This window comes from Leopardus geoffroyi, chromosome C3, assembly GCF_018350155.1.
Source record: "Leopardus geoffroyi isolate Oge1 chromosome C3, O.geoffroyi_Oge1_pat1.0, whole genome shotgun sequence".
Lineage (NCBI taxonomy): Eukaryota > Metazoa > Chordata > Mammalia > Carnivora > Felidae > Leopardus > Leopardus geoffroyi.
In genome coordinates, this window is record NC_059338.1 from 18843285 (window position 1) to 18860876 (window position 17592).

The 17592-nt window shown below is 33.6% G+C and overlaps 1 protein-coding gene across 3 annotated transcripts in view; it reads right to left on the bottom strand.

The window, feature by feature from the left end:
- Positions 1–17592, bottom strand: part of BRINP3 (BMP/retinoic acid inducible neural specific 3) — a 413695-nt gene that overhangs the window by 68628 nt on the left and 327475 nt on the right. For all 3 annotated transcript variants that reach the window (XM_045455783.1, XM_045455784.1, XM_045455785.1), the window contains exon 7: positions 5964–6186. In XM_045455783.1, coding sequence (XP_045311739.1) covers positions 5964–6186 — 223 coding nt within the window. The remainder of the gene's footprint in view (positions 1–5963; positions 6187–17592) is intronic.

Below are 17592 nucleotides of genomic sequence, written 5' to 3' on the forward strand. Positions count from 1 at the left end.
ATTTTCCCCAAAGTTCATTTTTGTTGTTGTTTTGTTGTTCATTTTTGTTGTTCACTTTTGTTGTTTTGTTGTTGTTATTGTTCTCTTTAGTTCATGATCAAAGTATCATTCTGAATTGTACTAGAATTGGAGATCCGGAGTAGAGGAAGGAGAAAATAGGAAAGTTGGCCAACTTTATGAAATAATCTAATTCTGTATTTAGATACCAATTTGAAATAGCATTTGAATTGAAATCATTTTGATCTATAGGGTTTTAGACTACTCCTATAGGTGTTATATTAGTCAAATTATATATACATATGTATATACATAATGTATATAGTTAATAATCTTATATATTATGTATATATGTATTATGTCTCTATTATATATTTTATATAGATGTATGTATATATAAGCCACTGAGTGACATAAACAAATACATGCATATATATTCATATATCCATATATATTCTATATTATACATTATAATATGTAATGTAGATGTATATGTAGAGAAATTATTAGTAAAATATTCAATATTACTCCATGAATACTCAGGATTCAAGATTTAATCTAGTTGTATAAGTTCTCCATATGATGAAGATTATTATAATACCCTGTATTTAGCAAAACATGTATTTATAATATAAAATATTTCAATGATATAGGAATTAAAATACTTTTAAAACACTCAATAGCACTTTTAAAGACAGAGTATATGTTATATAAGAGCAGAGGTTGGCAAATTTTTATTCTGTGAGGAACCAGGTAACAAATATTGTAGCATTTCAGGACCATATAACTATGTGGGAACTCTCTGGCTCTGCCATCATAGTACGAAAGTAACCATAGACAATATGTAACCACATGAGTGTGCTTCTTTATATATGGACATTAAAATGTTAATTCCATACAATTTTCATCCATCAAAAAATGCTATTGTACCTTTTTTTAAGTTTATTTATTTATTTTGAGAGAGATAGAGAAAGAGACCACAGACAGCATAGAAGGGGTAGAGAGAGAGGGAGGAAGAAAATCCCAACCAAGCCCTTTGCCATCAGTGCAAAGCCAGATGCGGGGCTCCAACTCACGAACCAACCACAAGATCCTGACCTGAGCCGAAATCAAGAATCGAACGCTTAACTGACTGAGCCACCCAGATGCCCCTGCTATTATACTTTTATTTGTTTTTCAATAATTTGAAATGTATGGCACAGTCTTTCCTTAGGAGCTGATACAAAAGAGGTGGAGGGCCAGCTATGGCCATGAGCTAATTTGCTAAACCCTGTTGTTGAGCATATACAGGAAGTGCATGACATAATTCTTAGATAAGAGTGACGTAGACCTGAACTTATTCTTCTCTGTGACATTAGAGAAGGGATTTTATCATATCCCACCTTCCATTACTAATGAAGAAGAGACAATTTCATAAAAATGTCTTAATCTTTTTTAGTGGTTTGCTGCTGCCTGCATGTACTAGCTCAGAAGAGCCAATTGTGCATATAACAAAAATAGGCAAATGCTATTAGTTTTTTTTTATCCCCCCCCACCGACCTTGAAAGCTGGTGGTTAAACTTTTACCAACACAACTTAAATGTATTTTTATGTGCCTAAGACTGCTCTGTAAATAAGCTTTGACAGCACAAAATAGTGTAGTTGAGTTATTTTGTAAGAATTATTATATATGAATACTTTTTAATAATTGCTAGAATTGTTGCCCTTCTATGAAGTGCATATATCATTGTAATCTCAACAATTTTAGAACAGCAGCAAAAGGGGACTACCTCAAGAAAGCCAGATTACCACTTCTCAATTTATTCAAGTAAGAAAGAGGATTTTAATGTCACGTGGCTTCATGAGATCAACAGTGGTGTCAGTGTAAACTTGATGAGATGAATCTATCTTTTATCTCAAGGAGGAATTATACTATGTATTACAAAGAAAAATTTCAACCTACATGTCATTACACAGAAAGGGTCAATAAGTCATCTTACTAGTTGAGGTTCATTTTGTAGGTCTCATTTTATTTGTTCTTGCTTATTTTTCCACATTTTAGTGTAACAGACCAATTTTGAGGGTGGGATAAAGTCAAGAAAAAAGCTGAGAAAAATTCCATAAAGGCAGGACAAAAAAAAAAAAAAAAAAAATCTCAGATGAAAGTGAGTTGCAAGTATTGCTTACCTACTTCTTTCAAAAATGTTTCAAAACATACCCCACAAATATTTAACCTCTTTTTTTCCCCCACTGTATCCTAACAGACTATAGTACATTGTTGGTTGTTGTCTCCTAATGTCATTTTATATTACTGTATTAAAATTGAAAAAAAAAAAAAGCAAAACAAATAAATCCCGCGTTCTTAGTAAAAGAAAAATAATAATGGGAAAAAATCCAAATTCAGTAAAATCTTTTATCTAGCAAGAAGTCTACATTTCATGTGTGTGTGTGTGTGTGTGTGTGTGTGTGTGTGTGATGAGTAATAGTCAATATAGGAATTATGCTAAATTTAAAATATAAAGTCAAGAAAGCCTCTGGTGATATTTGATTTATTTAGCTTAAAAGTTTTAGAAAATAAGAATTTATTTCCTTGGTTTATTTAATTTAGTTCCATTTATTTTGCATTAAATGTAGTTCCAAACACCTTTATTTTATTTTGCTTATTTATTTGTACACATCCAATTTGAATTGTTTCATATTTTCATGTTTTTCTTATAAATCTTGCATATATGTATGTTTAAATTTTATTTATTTTTGCTAGAAATTAATGAGGCTCTCAAGGTATATTTTACCCCACCATCTGCTCATTTCCAGGCTCCATTTCTCCACTTACCCCGTAAATATATCTTCAGGTTCTGTCTACCCATTTTCCACGGTATTATATTCCACTTCCACAATTTGACATGCGCTGATAATTGCCATCCCGGTTATTCAGATCTCCTCTGAGCTTAGATGTATATATCCTGCTCTAGTTGTACTTGCTTAACAGAACATCTTAATAACCAAACTCATCAATTTGCTTTCTAACCTGCCTCATCTTGCATTTCTGATTTGGTTGGAGTGTAGAACCATCTATTTGAGTAGTTTGCAAATTGCACTTAACCCACCCACATAAAGCATAAAGTTCATTATAATTAAATAACAGTTGTTTTCCCTAGCCATGATTCTCTATTAGGAAATGTTCCCTGGACATATGCAGACAGATATATAAAAAAATATTCTATGCATGGAGAGAATAAGAAGCTTACAGGATGCATAAAATAACAAAACTCATAGCAGTGCTTAGAGAGAAATTTATAACTGTGAAAGCCTATACTAAAAAAGATGAAAGTATTCAAATCACTAAACTAACTCTTCTCTCTACGAGATTAGAAAAAGAAAATCATGATAAACACAAAGCAAACAGAGTAAGGAAATAATAATGATTACAGTGGACAAGTCAAATAAGGAAAGGAAAATAGTAAAGAAGATTAAGAAAACTAAAATTTCTTTCAAAAGATCAACAAAATTGACAAACTTTTAGCTGGACTGATGAAAGAGAGAGAAAATGTCGATGAAAACAATTAAAAAAATACATCTCAGAGAATGGTATGGTATATTTGTATATCATATAGCTGAAAAGAGACTGACATTCAAATATGTAACTTATGCTTAAACTCAATAATAGAAATTAAAGAATTTAAAAATAGGGAAGAATTTAAATAGAAAATTCATCAAAGAAGATACACAGTGGACAACAAACACGTGAAAAGGTAACCAGTATCATTAGTCATTGGGGAAATGTAAATTAAAAAAAACCAAAAATTTGGTGCACCTGGGTGGCTCAGTTTGTTGAGTGTCCAACTTTGGCTCAGGTCATGATCTCACAGTTCATAGATTTGATGCCTGTGCTGACAGTTCAAAACCTGGAGCCTGCTTCAGATTCTTTGTCTCCCTTGCTCCCTGCCCCTCCCCCACTCACACTCATGCTCTCTCTCTTTCTCAAAAATAAATAAACATTTAAAAAACCCACAAAAGTGTACTACTTCACATCCACTAGGTTGACTATAGTCAAAAGGACAGACAATAACAAGTGGTGGTAAAGTTGTGGAATGATTAGAACGGTCACTCATGGCTGGTGGAAATATAAAATGGTGCAGCCACTTTAGAAAACACTTTGGCATCCCCTCTAAATGATAAATATAAAGATATCTTATGACTTGTCAACTTCACTCTTAGGTATACCGAAGAAAATTAAAAATATGTGCACACTTCAAAAAATGTACACGAATATTCATAGCAGCATTATTCATAGTAGCCAAAAAGTGGAAACAACCCAAATGTCTACCAAGTAATTAATGGAAAACCAAAATGTGATCTACCCATACTACTGACGTGGTACAATATGGATGAACCTGAAAGCACTCTAAGTAAAAGAAGCCAATCACAAAAGACCACATATTGTATGATTCCATGTATATGAAATGTCAAAAATAGGCAAATTATTGGCACAAACAGCAGGTTGCAAATTTCTAGTGGCAAATATCCTAGGGCTTGGTATGGAAATATGGGGAGGGACTGCTAATTGGTACTGGGTTGCTTTTTGGCACAATGGAAATATTCTCAAGTGGTAATATTTGCAGATGTTTTGAATAGCCTAAAAGCCACTGAGTTCAAAAAAATGTCAATGATTTATTTTGAAATTGAACTTTAAAAATTTTTTAAAGTTTACTTATTTATCCTGAGAGAGATAGAGACAGCTGGAATAGGGTGGGGGGTGGGGGGCAGAGAGAGAGAGGGAGACAGAGAATCCAAGAGGCTCTGCACTGCTGAGACAGAGCCTGACACGGGGCTCAGACTCATGAAACCATGAGATCATGTCCTGAGCCAGAAACAAGAGTCAGGCTTAACTGACTGAGCCACCCAGGCACCTCTGAAATTGAACTTTTAAAAATGTATTGCCTTCCCCCCACCTTTTTTTTCAGTGAAAAAATTTATATCTATTTCTCCTCATGAAGATTTAAGCTTCAAGTCAAAATTCAAGCATTATATATAAGAGACATATAAGAGATTACATAACAGAGATACTTATACAGATGTATTTTTGTTCGATGATATTTTCCTATATTTTTCCTTAGCTTTCTATTTTGCTATATTTGCTAAAATTTCATTTTAGAGAGGGCGTGCAGAGCAGGAGGAAGACACAAAGGAAGAAAGAGAGATTCTCAAGTAAGCTTCATGCTTAGCACAGAGCCCAACGCAGGGCTCTGTCCCAGTACCCTGGGATCATGACTTCAGCCAAAATCAAGAGTCAGAGGCTCAACTGACTAAGCCACCCAGGCAACCCAATTTTGCTGTATTTTTAAAATCTAATTTCATATAAATAAATATAGCTTCTCACTGCACTGATCGATCGACCACCCTGAAATAGCAAATCCAAAAACTATGCTTCCCTAAATTAGCTCAGACACAAATATTTTGAGTCTGTCATTTTTCATATATATTGTTACAACTTTTACAGCAATTTTCAGAGGTTGATGTAGACCGAAGTTTATTCATGCCTATTCATTTATTATGAGCAATGTTCAAAGAAAATAAACTTTAAATTCTTTTATTTGAAAATTACATATAGAGAGATTTTACTTTGTGGTACTGCTTACATCCTATGCTTATAATCTACCTGTAGGGTTTTGTGTCTTTCTGTTCACTGTAATATGGATATTAGTTGACTACCATACAAAACAGTCAGAAGATTTCTTGGTTATGATAATAAAAGAAAAGGAAAAACAAGGAAGTATCAGTATATGGGTTCCCCATTGGAATACTACTTTGGAAAACACTATTTATTATTTGAGGACTTATTGAGAAAATATTGTTTTCAAATTATCTCTAATAATACAAATTATAACACAATTCTATGTATATCACCACATTCACATTTAGAAAATAAATACAGTTTACTGGCCAAACAATGTCCTTAGTTGTCTATATTGCCACATATGTCTTACCTTTGTCTTGGCAAGCTGATGAGGGGTTGTTTATGGCACCTCTTGCTAAGGCTAAAGAGCTTGTGTACAATTTTCTGCGCCTTTAGGAACAGTTGCTTCATGCTGTTCTCCAGTTGTTCATAGCGGCGCTGAAAATTAGAATCCATTGTCCACAAATGCATTATGGTAGATGTGTTGAGGAAATAATTCATGGGTAGCCTTTTCATAAAGAACTTGAATTCATCTGGAAAAATATTGAAATTCAATACTTTATTAAAATAGTTATTTTCCCTTTTCTCCAAACACATTTAATATGTTAATATTAAAAACTAATACAATCTATGATTCTGTGTGTAGCAAATTAATAGCAAGTTGGGATTTTTTTTTGGCGCTTTCGAATTGTTTTATTTTTTTGTTCCCCTTAAAATAGAACTTTCATGGAAGAAGATAATTAAAATAACTTGTGCTAAAGCAAATAGTTTGGCCTGAAAGTTAAAGCTGAACTTAATTTTTCCATGTTCTCCTTAGATGGTATTTGAATGAACTTTCTCCCACAAATGGTAGTCATTAATTTAACTTTCATTTTTGGCATTAATACTAATAATTCTTTATAAGTGCTCCATTTTAAAGAAATATTTTCATTAAATCAGTAGAGAAAATATATATAATCATTATTAAATGATTATATTAATGTTCAAAGAAAGAGAAAGCTTTTAAAATAGAAAATTTTTAAATTCAACTATGCAATCTGGTTATTCCCTTTAACTATATTCTAATGTGTCAAGGCGAAATAGTTTGAAACAAAGTGTATACAGAAGAGAAAAACATTAAAAAAAAATTGAAGTTCTAATTTTGACTTTTGTCCTGGTGCCATTAATTATCTATCTGAAATTGGTTTTTTTCAAATGTCTGATTAACCAACGGTAGAAACCAAAGTTGATGCCACACTAAAATAAGCAAGCATCTAAAAGTTTATTAATTATCTAAACATAAAAGATAGTTGAGACAATAGCCAAAAGATAGAAATAACTCAACTATCCATCCATAGATAACTATATATACTAATTGTGGTAGCATATATATATATATATATTATATATATATATAATATATATATATATATATATATAATATACGAACAGTATTGACCCATAAAAATAAGTGAAGTTCTGATACATGTTAAAACATGAATAAACCTTGAAAATACGTAAGTGGAATAAGCCAGGCCAAAAAAAAGGCAAAATATTGGATGATTCCACTTATATGAAATATCTAGATTAGTCAAGTTCATTGGGATAGAAAATAGATTAGAATTTACCAGGGGTGAGGGAAGAGCAAATGGAACACAATGATTGTTTATTAGATACAGAAATTCTGTTTGCAGTGATGTAAACTTTTTGAAAACAAGACAGTGGTGATGGTTGCGCAATATTGTCTATGTAATTAATGTCACTGAAGTGTATAGATAAAATGGCAAATTTTATGTTTATATATATTTTACTTCAATAAAAATATATTTTCACAAAAGAAAAGAGTATAGCCTTTCTCCCATGTCTCTTTTACTTCCAAAGTAAATATGAACAAGGACTCAAAAAACAAAAACACACTTTTTATGGCTTTTACTATTTCTTAAAAGCATTGGTTTTGTTAAGAATTCCATGTTGCTTTCATTTCACTATAGTGTATGGCTGAGTTTTGTCCACACAAACACACCACAAAATTTGTAAAGTGTTTTCAGTGGCTTAAGGAGTATTATTTGGCAGGTGAGACAAGTGACATTATACTCACTCTTATACCCACCAAAAAGTTATATGGTACACATTAAACCCTTCCTCTGTACCTTCATTCCCTCCTTTGAAAATGAGAACATTATGGATGATCATAATCTCATTTAACTTAAAACTCTATGATGTTACACACAATTCTTTAAAGTTCCATTTAGTTTTAAATATCCGATTCAAAAAACAGTTGTTTTCAAATGGTCAGTTGCAGTCATTTTTATTTAACTGAATTCGGACAAAGTGTGTCAATAGCAGTTTCGTGATGCAAGCAGTGTTTCTAACACACTGTTTTAAAACCTCCAAATTATCATTTTTAAACTATGCCACTCAGGCAAAAGAGAATTACACCAACATATATACATATTTAGGGCACTTACTTTATATTCATTTTATGTATTAGGGCTATTTCAATATTCAGATCCAAACTATTTCATCAATGCTGCCAAGTACTTTTTGTCAATTAACAGAAAATCACATTCATGAATATTGGAATTGTTATTTTTCTAGAGCAAAGGAATACAGAGTCCTGGCATCTTTTGGATATTGAAGGTATAGACTTTTACTAGAAGAAGGAAAAATGATTTTTATAGCAAAAAATTACGATGAAAAAATTTTAAAGTTTATTTATTTATTTTGAGGAGGCAGGCAGAGAGAGACAGGGAGAGAGAGAGAGAGAGAGAGAGAATCCCAAGTAGGCTCTGCACTGTCAACACGGAGTCCCACATGGGGCTCAAGCCCATGAACCATGAGATAAAGATCTGAGCCGAAATCAAGAGTCAGATGCTTAAAAGACTGAGCCATCCAGGCACCCCTATGAAGAAGAATTTTGAGGGTATACCCATTTGATATGCCTAAAATAATTTTTTTAAAGTAATCAGGGTATAAATAAGAGATGCATTTTAAAATTCCAATTTCACAGTACCCTACATTTTGTTTGGTCCCATGTGTCTCTTTGAGAAATTCCTTCTTTTGAATAAAGGAGTTGATGCATGGAAATTGGAAAGCATTTCTTGGATTATTCACAGAGCAGATGCCACTACTTTGAAAACTAATCATTCATTTCATTGTCATCTTTTACTTGAAAACATTTGATACGAGTTTATTGTTTCATGGCTATGCATATTTTAATTATTTTCATTGTTTGTTGTAATACACTTCTGAAAGTTTCTAAATTAGTAAATTTTATTCCAGTTAAATAGTATTTTAAAATAGAATGCATTTTGGATTACCAAAATGTACGTAACAGTGTCTGTCAGCTGAAAACTGTCACTATGTAATTTCTAAGAAACACAGTTTTAACATGGCACTTGAATAATGACTTCATTATGAAGTCATTAAGAGTCACTATTGACAGTCATTCAAAATACTTATTGGACACCTGTTGTGCACAGAACATACAGATGTTTCAGTTTATGAAAGTGAGTGTGGATAATCTTTCATCTTAATTTTTAAATGGCAAATGACACAAGGTTATTTTTGATACTAAAATAATGTCTTCAGTTTCTGAAATTCATTCTACTAGAGGTCAAGAGAATCTCCAGAAATATGCTTCTGGATATCTTTTCTTTTGTGCTTCGCAATTAGTAAAATTCATTTTTATAGAATGTGAACACGAAATTTCAGTGATACATTAGAATTATTACATGTCTAGTGATTTACATAACTACAAAGAGACAATACAATGATTAAGGGATGTCACACAACATTTTAGCCCACAGTATTTGTCAGAAGTCATGTCGAAGATAAAGTACGTTTCAAATGGCAAGTAAACGATGACTAACCATACATTTTGTGGTGAATAAACTTAGAAAACAAATTAAGGTAATATAAAAATGACCCAGAAAAACTAAATTTAGTATCTAGATTATTAGGGAGATATAAATCTGGAAATACCTGTTAAGTATGTACCAACTAAGTAATTTTGTTCAACATGGTTTTGAGGACCATGGAGAAACAAAATAATACAACAATAATTATAATAGTAATAAACAACCTCTTGCTGGCAGGAAATTGCAGTCAATCACTGTTCTTAAGAAAACTAGGTCACATGAAGCAAAGAATAATACGAAGAGAAATGTATGGCGTTAATGAATCTGTGGAGGCAAAGGGAATTAGGCTAAGTGACACTTTCGAAATAAGTTATAGAAGATTAGCTGGGCACCATGTTAACTCTCTATACTGCTAGTACTTCTCCATTAAATAATATTTTTTAAGTATAAATGTATTTTTTAAAAAACAGTTGAACAAGATTCATTCTCCGCCCCCCTCCTCTGATAGTAACTCTAGTTAACACTTGATATTTAATCAGCTAGTTTTGAAACTAATTCGATCTCTCCCCATCCCCATCTCTCTGTCTCTCATTAGTTCTTAGGTTGACAGGAGCTCCTTTAAGTGCTTTAAATATTAATACAATTCCTCTAATAATCCTTCATGTGAATTTTATTGGCACAGTTATGGATGTAGAATACAGATGATTTTCATCTCCTAACCCTGTTAGCAAAAGTTTTTATTAACACTACTGCATTTACATATTGATCTTATGGATTTTTATATTTATACTCTATTCTCATGCTTCACAGTCATAAATATGGATATCCTGATTTGCCTTTCTGCCTATACTGATGAGCATGAAAAGCATTGACCAATATAATTATATACTTTCAAATATTCAAAATCTATGTTCAGAACTTATTGAGGATATATTTTCAAATGTGTTCTAAAGCATTCTAAATTTTCTAGAGCTTTGAGAAAATACAATTCATTTCCTCAAAAACGTAGAAAATAATCAGGTATTTTTCATGATTATTTAGAAGTTACTTCTTCAGTTATAAATCCATCAAAATAATCCAAAACAGAAACTCTTTCCTTTAGAAAGTAGGACTACGGTTAGGAAGGACTGAGGGAGGAAACTGTGCTTTTATGGTTTTTATGAATTCATATCAATGTGTTATTTGAGTAAAATTTAAATAAGTATTGTGAATCCATATAAAAGGATAGCCAAAAAATACTATTGACTTGTCAATACACTATGTGCATGCCTTATGTGTTACACATTTAAATAAAATGATCTCATTTAGTTACATGTTAATATAAAAAAGTAGAAGCCTGCTGGTTCACATTTTATGCATTGCTTTCTGAATACTTAACCTATTGAGACAATCAAAAATCTTTTCAGAGAAATGACAATGCTATATGGATGACAATCTTAATTATTATGAAAGTATAGCAATGGTCTTACTACAGTAATAAAATATTGTACAATATCTAACAAAATGTGCAAAGAACAGGGACACAGGGCATGTTAAAATGAAGGAAGCTAATAGGCAAAAAAAATTGTGTGTCAGTTGTATGTGACGAATCTATGAAACATTGTTTTTAAAAAGAAAGAACCATCATTTCTGATTTTGTGACACTACCAATTTAATGCCTTCAAACTCATCTCCTGCTTATGTTTGCGAATGCAGGACTTTCTGAAGTAATACATATTAATAACAACTGACTGTAGTAACACAAATTTTCTGTAAGCAATAAGCCAATAAAACGAATAAAGTTCCTTGTACTGAATACTGTACTGTACCCTGAACACATGGCAAAATATATTGATTCTATGGCTGTATTTTTATTTATTAATTTGTTTGTTGGTTTAGTCTAAAATAGGTTGATATTTATACTAAGTACTAACTCCAAAGCTGACAGATGAACATGAAATTGTGTTCATCAATGCTCGTCAAAGTTATTGCTCAATCGGAACACCCTGGTATAAAGTTACTTTTTGTTCCTCAAGAGCCAGTTTTCTAGAAAATAGCATGGATTCTTTTATCTTCTGATATTCACTAGCAAAGATTTGCCCAAATTAATTGCAAACCTTGACATGACAGAAATCATTGCCTTACTTGGTAACATACACAATCCAGAAGCAATTGGGGATGTGAGTAGGAAGATAGACTGATATAAAAAAAAAAAATTGAGAGAAAGAAAATTCATGCAATCAGTGTCCCGAATGGCAGAAAGTTACCAAGGTTTGAAATGAAAATCTTACCCCTGAGGGAGTACAATGAATACATAAATACATAAATTGTGACCCACTCCATAATTCTGACTATAATTATTCAATTTTTACTTTTATAAAGATTTTTTATCCAAACATTTCATAGGGACTATTTGAATGATTTTTTTTTAACTTTTTTTTTTTTTCAACGTTTATTTATTTTTGGGACAGAGAGAGACAGAGCATGAACGGGGGAGAGGCAGAGAGAGAGGGAGACACAGAATCGGAAACAGGCTCCGGGCTCTGAGCCATCAGCCCAGAGCCCGACGCGGGGCCGAACCCACGGACCGCGAGATCGTGACCTGGCTGAAGTCGGACGCTTAACCGACTGCGCCACCCAGGCGCCCCGCTATTTGAATGATTTTTATTAGCTTAGAATTTTCCTAACTTTTACAGTAAATCATTGACATGACTTTGAGTGGCCACATATCATTGGAAGTCTATTCACATCATTCTATGTCATGGGTATAGAGCTTCTACTGAAATTGACAAAATACTATAATGTTGCATAAACTAAATGACAAGCTTGTTCAGTAGCTTGTGAACTGGCCAATTTTATGAGGCTACAAAGTGATGGGTACACAACGGCATAAATCTAAAACTCATCCTAATCCCTAGTAGTTGTGTAGAAATAAATTGTGCTTTTCCTGTTTTCCTTTTCTCTGAAAGACACAACATATTTTCATATTAAAATACTTCAGTATGGCGAGCCAATTAGTTTGCCCTTCTTTAGAGGATCCTCTTTATGAACTCCTTTTCAAACTTTTGAGAAATTACCCAAACAGAGCATAAACTACAGAACCTGAAAGATTCAGGTCTTCACTTTCCCAATCCCCTTACAGATAGAGTGGGCGCATCATGAAAGCTATAGGAATCCAGTGTGCCCACCCAGATTTTGAATCTTAAGCCATTGATGCAATAGCAAAGAGGATGCCCAGAGCAACTCTCTCAGGCAGTAGTGGTGACAGCGGTGATGGTAGTGTCCGGAGCAATCTAGCATTTATTGCAGTTAGCGGTGATGACCTCATTAAGTCTTATGCAAGATTTTTTACTTTATCCTATGTATCCCAAAAGTATGCTTCTCCAGATTTCTTGATGATTCCATATGCTATACAATATCCTCTAATGAATTCCTTATCAGATTAGCTCAACTAGAGCCTGTTTTCCTTACTTGCAGCAAAGAATCCGGGCTAATAAAGTACTGGTATCAGAAGTGTTTTGGCAATAGCTCTCCTGGGGAATTGGGACAATATATACTTGGTGTCCTAGACTGGTTGAGACATGAAGCTTTTTAAATCTATATGGTATTATGAGTGGAAATTTGACAACAGAAATTACCACCTGTGCTCATCTAGAATGCTGTGGAGACAGCATTTGGGACTATGTGCCCACAGAACTGAACGAAGAACATGAAAAATTCAAAGACTGAGGGTGAATTGGTTACTGCAAATAGAGATGGCTTGCTTAAAGAGCTCAAATCCCTGCACTTTCTTCTCAAAGAACAGAATGAATGTTGGAGACTTTCAAAGAGTGTGCTAAAGGAATCTTTTATCTCTTGCAGCTGTAGGGCTTCAAAACAAACTTTGATCCCAAGACTGAATTTAAATTCCTGCTAGATCTGTTAAATTAAAGTTAGAAAGAACGCTGATTGGGAAGGCATGGGAACAGGGTAACTGCAAGGTAGGTATATGGAAGGACTGAAATTAACTCAGAATAATTCAAAGCATTAATCATTAATACTTGTTTCCTTGACTCCAAGAAACAGCACCTTCTTCTTTGTCTGATTAACTAATGCTGTCTTGCTTTCAGCCGTTGTAATAATCTTAATCAAAGGAATGACCTTCACTGGGAAGCCAGAGTTCATCATGCCCCACTTCCATCAGCCATTATGCCCCAGGGGAGTGTATTGAAACTAAGACTAATTTTCCAATAAGCTATCACGAATTAGCGAATTTTTATTGGAGAAAAAAATTACATGCATTGGTGAAAGACAAAGCTAACATCCCTGCTGAATAACATGGCTGTTTTCGGTAGGGTAGGGATACAAGTTAGTGTGAAAAGCTGTGTGAAATCAGGAAAATTCTGATTTCAGTGAGGATACAATTAATACTCTGATTGAAGCATAGGTATCATAGTATACATTAGGTCTAGTGTGCTACTTAGAAAGGTCTAAACAGTAGGAATTTTATAGTTTATTAATCACCTCATGGTTCCTAGGGATTTAAATACAGGACTGGTGCCCTGAAGTCCTATTTGATTTGTATAATTGAAAAAAAAATTAAATCTGGAGACTAAGACCTGACTTGAGTTATCATGAGAGAGAAGAATGAGGCCCTATTGAATTCCCAGTCCTGAATCATCTCAAAGACTCGGAACTCCTGTAACAAGTTTAAGTAGGACAAATCTTTTCTGTACATTGTGAATTAATTCTTAGGGCTCCTGAATGCCAGAACATTCCAGGAATCAGTGGGCAGCCTTATAGAATTAAGATAGTAAATTGGGTTTTCCGTGAATCCCCTCAAATTAGGTCCAGTGGGAACTTAACTCATGCCATCTTTATTTTCCCAGTCCCTGAGTAAAGAATTAGAATAGAGGAACATTGGCTCCCTAATGTATTATGAAATAAGACCTGTTAAGGTAAGAAGAATACAATGAAGCTTTCCTTTCCTACCAAAAGACTAAATCCAAAGTGATATTGCTTATTTTGTTCTGTTTGACACAATTGCAGGAATTATAGATCCATTCAGTACTGAAAATTGTGAGGATAGTATTCATATTCCATCTCCAATTAACTCATCATGTTGGCTACAGCTTAACCATAGAGCAACTCTAATTGAAATGCTATTCCAGATGTGGCAGCTTACTGGTGGAATGACTCCTGGCACTAGGGATAAATCCTCTCTTGTGGCACAAATTGTTTCCTCTATCATTGTAAACAGAGAATATACCGGAAGCAGTTTTCTTTCAAATGTCAGGTACAAAAGGTAAACATTCTCATTTCTCCTTTCATTCTAGAATTCAATCATTTCACAGTCTCCGTGATATGGTTTATTTCATGGGAACGTAGACCATCTCATCATGCCCCAGGACATATTTTGTTAATGACATCATACTGAAAAAACTTGGAAACCCAGGTAGCAGAGATCCTGGCTGCTGGCCCGTACCTTTGCCATGTACAAGGACCACAAATCAATCTTATGAAAACGGAAGCACTCAATGCCTGAGTGAAATTTCTAAGTTAGTGGCCCCGAGCACATTTGGATATTCTCTCCAAAAAGAGGAACAGGTAACTGCTTCTTCAACTCCCTTTACAACAAAGATATACAAATGTTGGAAGTTGTGTGAAATGAATTAATGATGAGTTCAATAAGCTGTTTTGGGGTGTCAGATGTGCCAGTTGTAGATTCTTTTGCTTCTCGACGTCCTCAAGAAATTACACTTGCTATGTGATTTAGGGACTGGGCCTGGCATAGCCTCTGAGCCGGAATCTCTAGTCCTCCTGCAGATTCCATGAGCCGTCCAAGCCATGTCTTTAAATAAATTCTTTTTCTACTGCAGTCAGATTCTATTTTTGAAAGAACGTTGACTGGTAGATACAGCTAATAAAGGCCTAAAGGTAATTACAATCTAGAGGTTAACAAAAGTATAACAAGTATTTATTAAATGTCTACAGCATGCCTATCACTGTGCTAGCTGTGTTAAAACTACAATAAGAATCATTATTGTAGCTATAAAAATAGTACTTTCTTCATAGGTTTTCTGTGTAAATGAAATTAGATAATTACCATGAAAACTTAATAAAATGCCTTTTTCGTAATTAGTGATAAATGGTGGCTATTATTTTTCTTCTTACAATTTATTCAGTGTGTCTAGGCATGCTGTGCTGAGCACTTTACATGGATTATCTCATTTAATCCTTACAGCAGTCCTTGGGGATGGGTGCTGTTATATTCTGCATTTAACTGTTGAGGAAATGTACCTTAGCAAGGTTCAACAAATTGTTTAAAGTGACACAGTTATTAAATAGAGCTCAGAACAAACCAACTCTGAAAAATGCATGATTTCTGTCTTAACAAACAGAGGTAATGAGGAAAAAGTTACTATTCTCTATATTTAAAAAGTACCTTTGTTTGGTAGACTTCACAAATGTTATTACATCCAACCTCATAACAGTGCGGTAGGACAGACCAGATTTATTGAGATGTGATGTGAAACTAATTCGAATTTTGGAATTATAGCACAAAGCCAACTATGAGAAAAGAAAATGAGGAAAATAATAGACTCAATGAAATATAAAAGGAGTGATAATTTTATATTTCTCTGAGGGTTGCAGCAACCTTTTATTTTTCTTTGTCTTTTCCATTTGCAAAAGCCTAACACAGTACATTACATATAATATGAATTAAGTATATATTTTTTAAATGGCTTAACCAATTGACAAGATCCAGAGAGAAATGGTTGAAGCTAAACGTAAACATATACAGAATAATTCATTTGGAAAAGGAGAGTTTGAGTTTAGTCATATAAAATATGAAACTACAAGTTAGCCATGTGGGAAAACAGAATGGAAATAAGATAAATATTATAATTCTAAGCCTGAATATTACTATGGAAAAAGGGAATTCAGGTTGAAAGCAACATTATAAAATAAAAACATAGATCAATTTCTTAATTTATGGATGAGAAACCGGCAAATGATTTTCAGGTGGTGAAATTACAGTATATGTAAGTTTCAGACTATTGATAAATATTCAAAATATCTTGCAAAAATGTAATCATGGGTTAAAAGCAAAACTCAAAGTACGTATTCAAGATTGCTTACGGAAAATTTACATTCAGTGTCTTTTAAGTATCAAGTACTGCTCTAGGCACTTACCTCTTAATTCTACACAATCGTTATTGCTGTGCCCATTGTATGAATGTTAAAACCATGATTTAGAGATGTTAAATAAACCCCTCCAGATGTGAAGCCTTGCAAGTAATACCTAGAGAGAGACTCTGGAACCCACAGGCAATGGAGCTTATTAGAATGGATATGGTTATGGACATGCTTAGAATATGGAGCTTACTAGAAACCACGTGCCTACTGTCAGAGAAACCTGGGTGAGGGTAACTAATGGTGGTGAGAAGTGAGAGATTTTATTTCATACCCTTTCACTAGCCAGCAATATGTAAAGAATTTTCACTTTCTCTTGAAGTTGGAAAAGCACATCTGACACCACCTTCCCCTGTAGACCGGTTGTCCATTTTTTTTTGCAGCGGTTTCTCTTCTTTCACAACAATGAAAGTGGAGGCCAAAAAAGTTTAGTGCTTTCCCTATGAGCACAGGTCTACAGAAAAGGTGAATTAGTACTTAAGTAACTTTCAGCCATAACTTGCATTTTATATACTGTGTTGTCATCTTAAGTATTATTAAACATACATGAAAATGTATGATACTTATTAAAATAATCCTGATTCACATATTATTGAACTATTATAAAGTGTTTTCAAACAAGATAATTTTTAGAACTATAAAAACAAAATCACCATTTCTTTCTTTTTTATTAAGCCCCTTGAAGTTTTTCTTTGCCTTTTTGTTTTTTAATGTTTATTTATTTTTGAAATAGAGACAGGGTGCAAATGGAGGGGCAGAGACAGAGGGAGACACAGAATCCGAAGCAGGCTCCAGGTCCCAAGCTGTCACCACACAGCCCAATGCAAGGTTCGAACTCACAAGCTGTGAGATCATGTCCTGAGCTGAAGTCAGAACCTTAACCGACTGAGCCACCCAAGTGCCCCACAGAGTCACCATTTCTTAACAATGTTCATGTGGGTGACT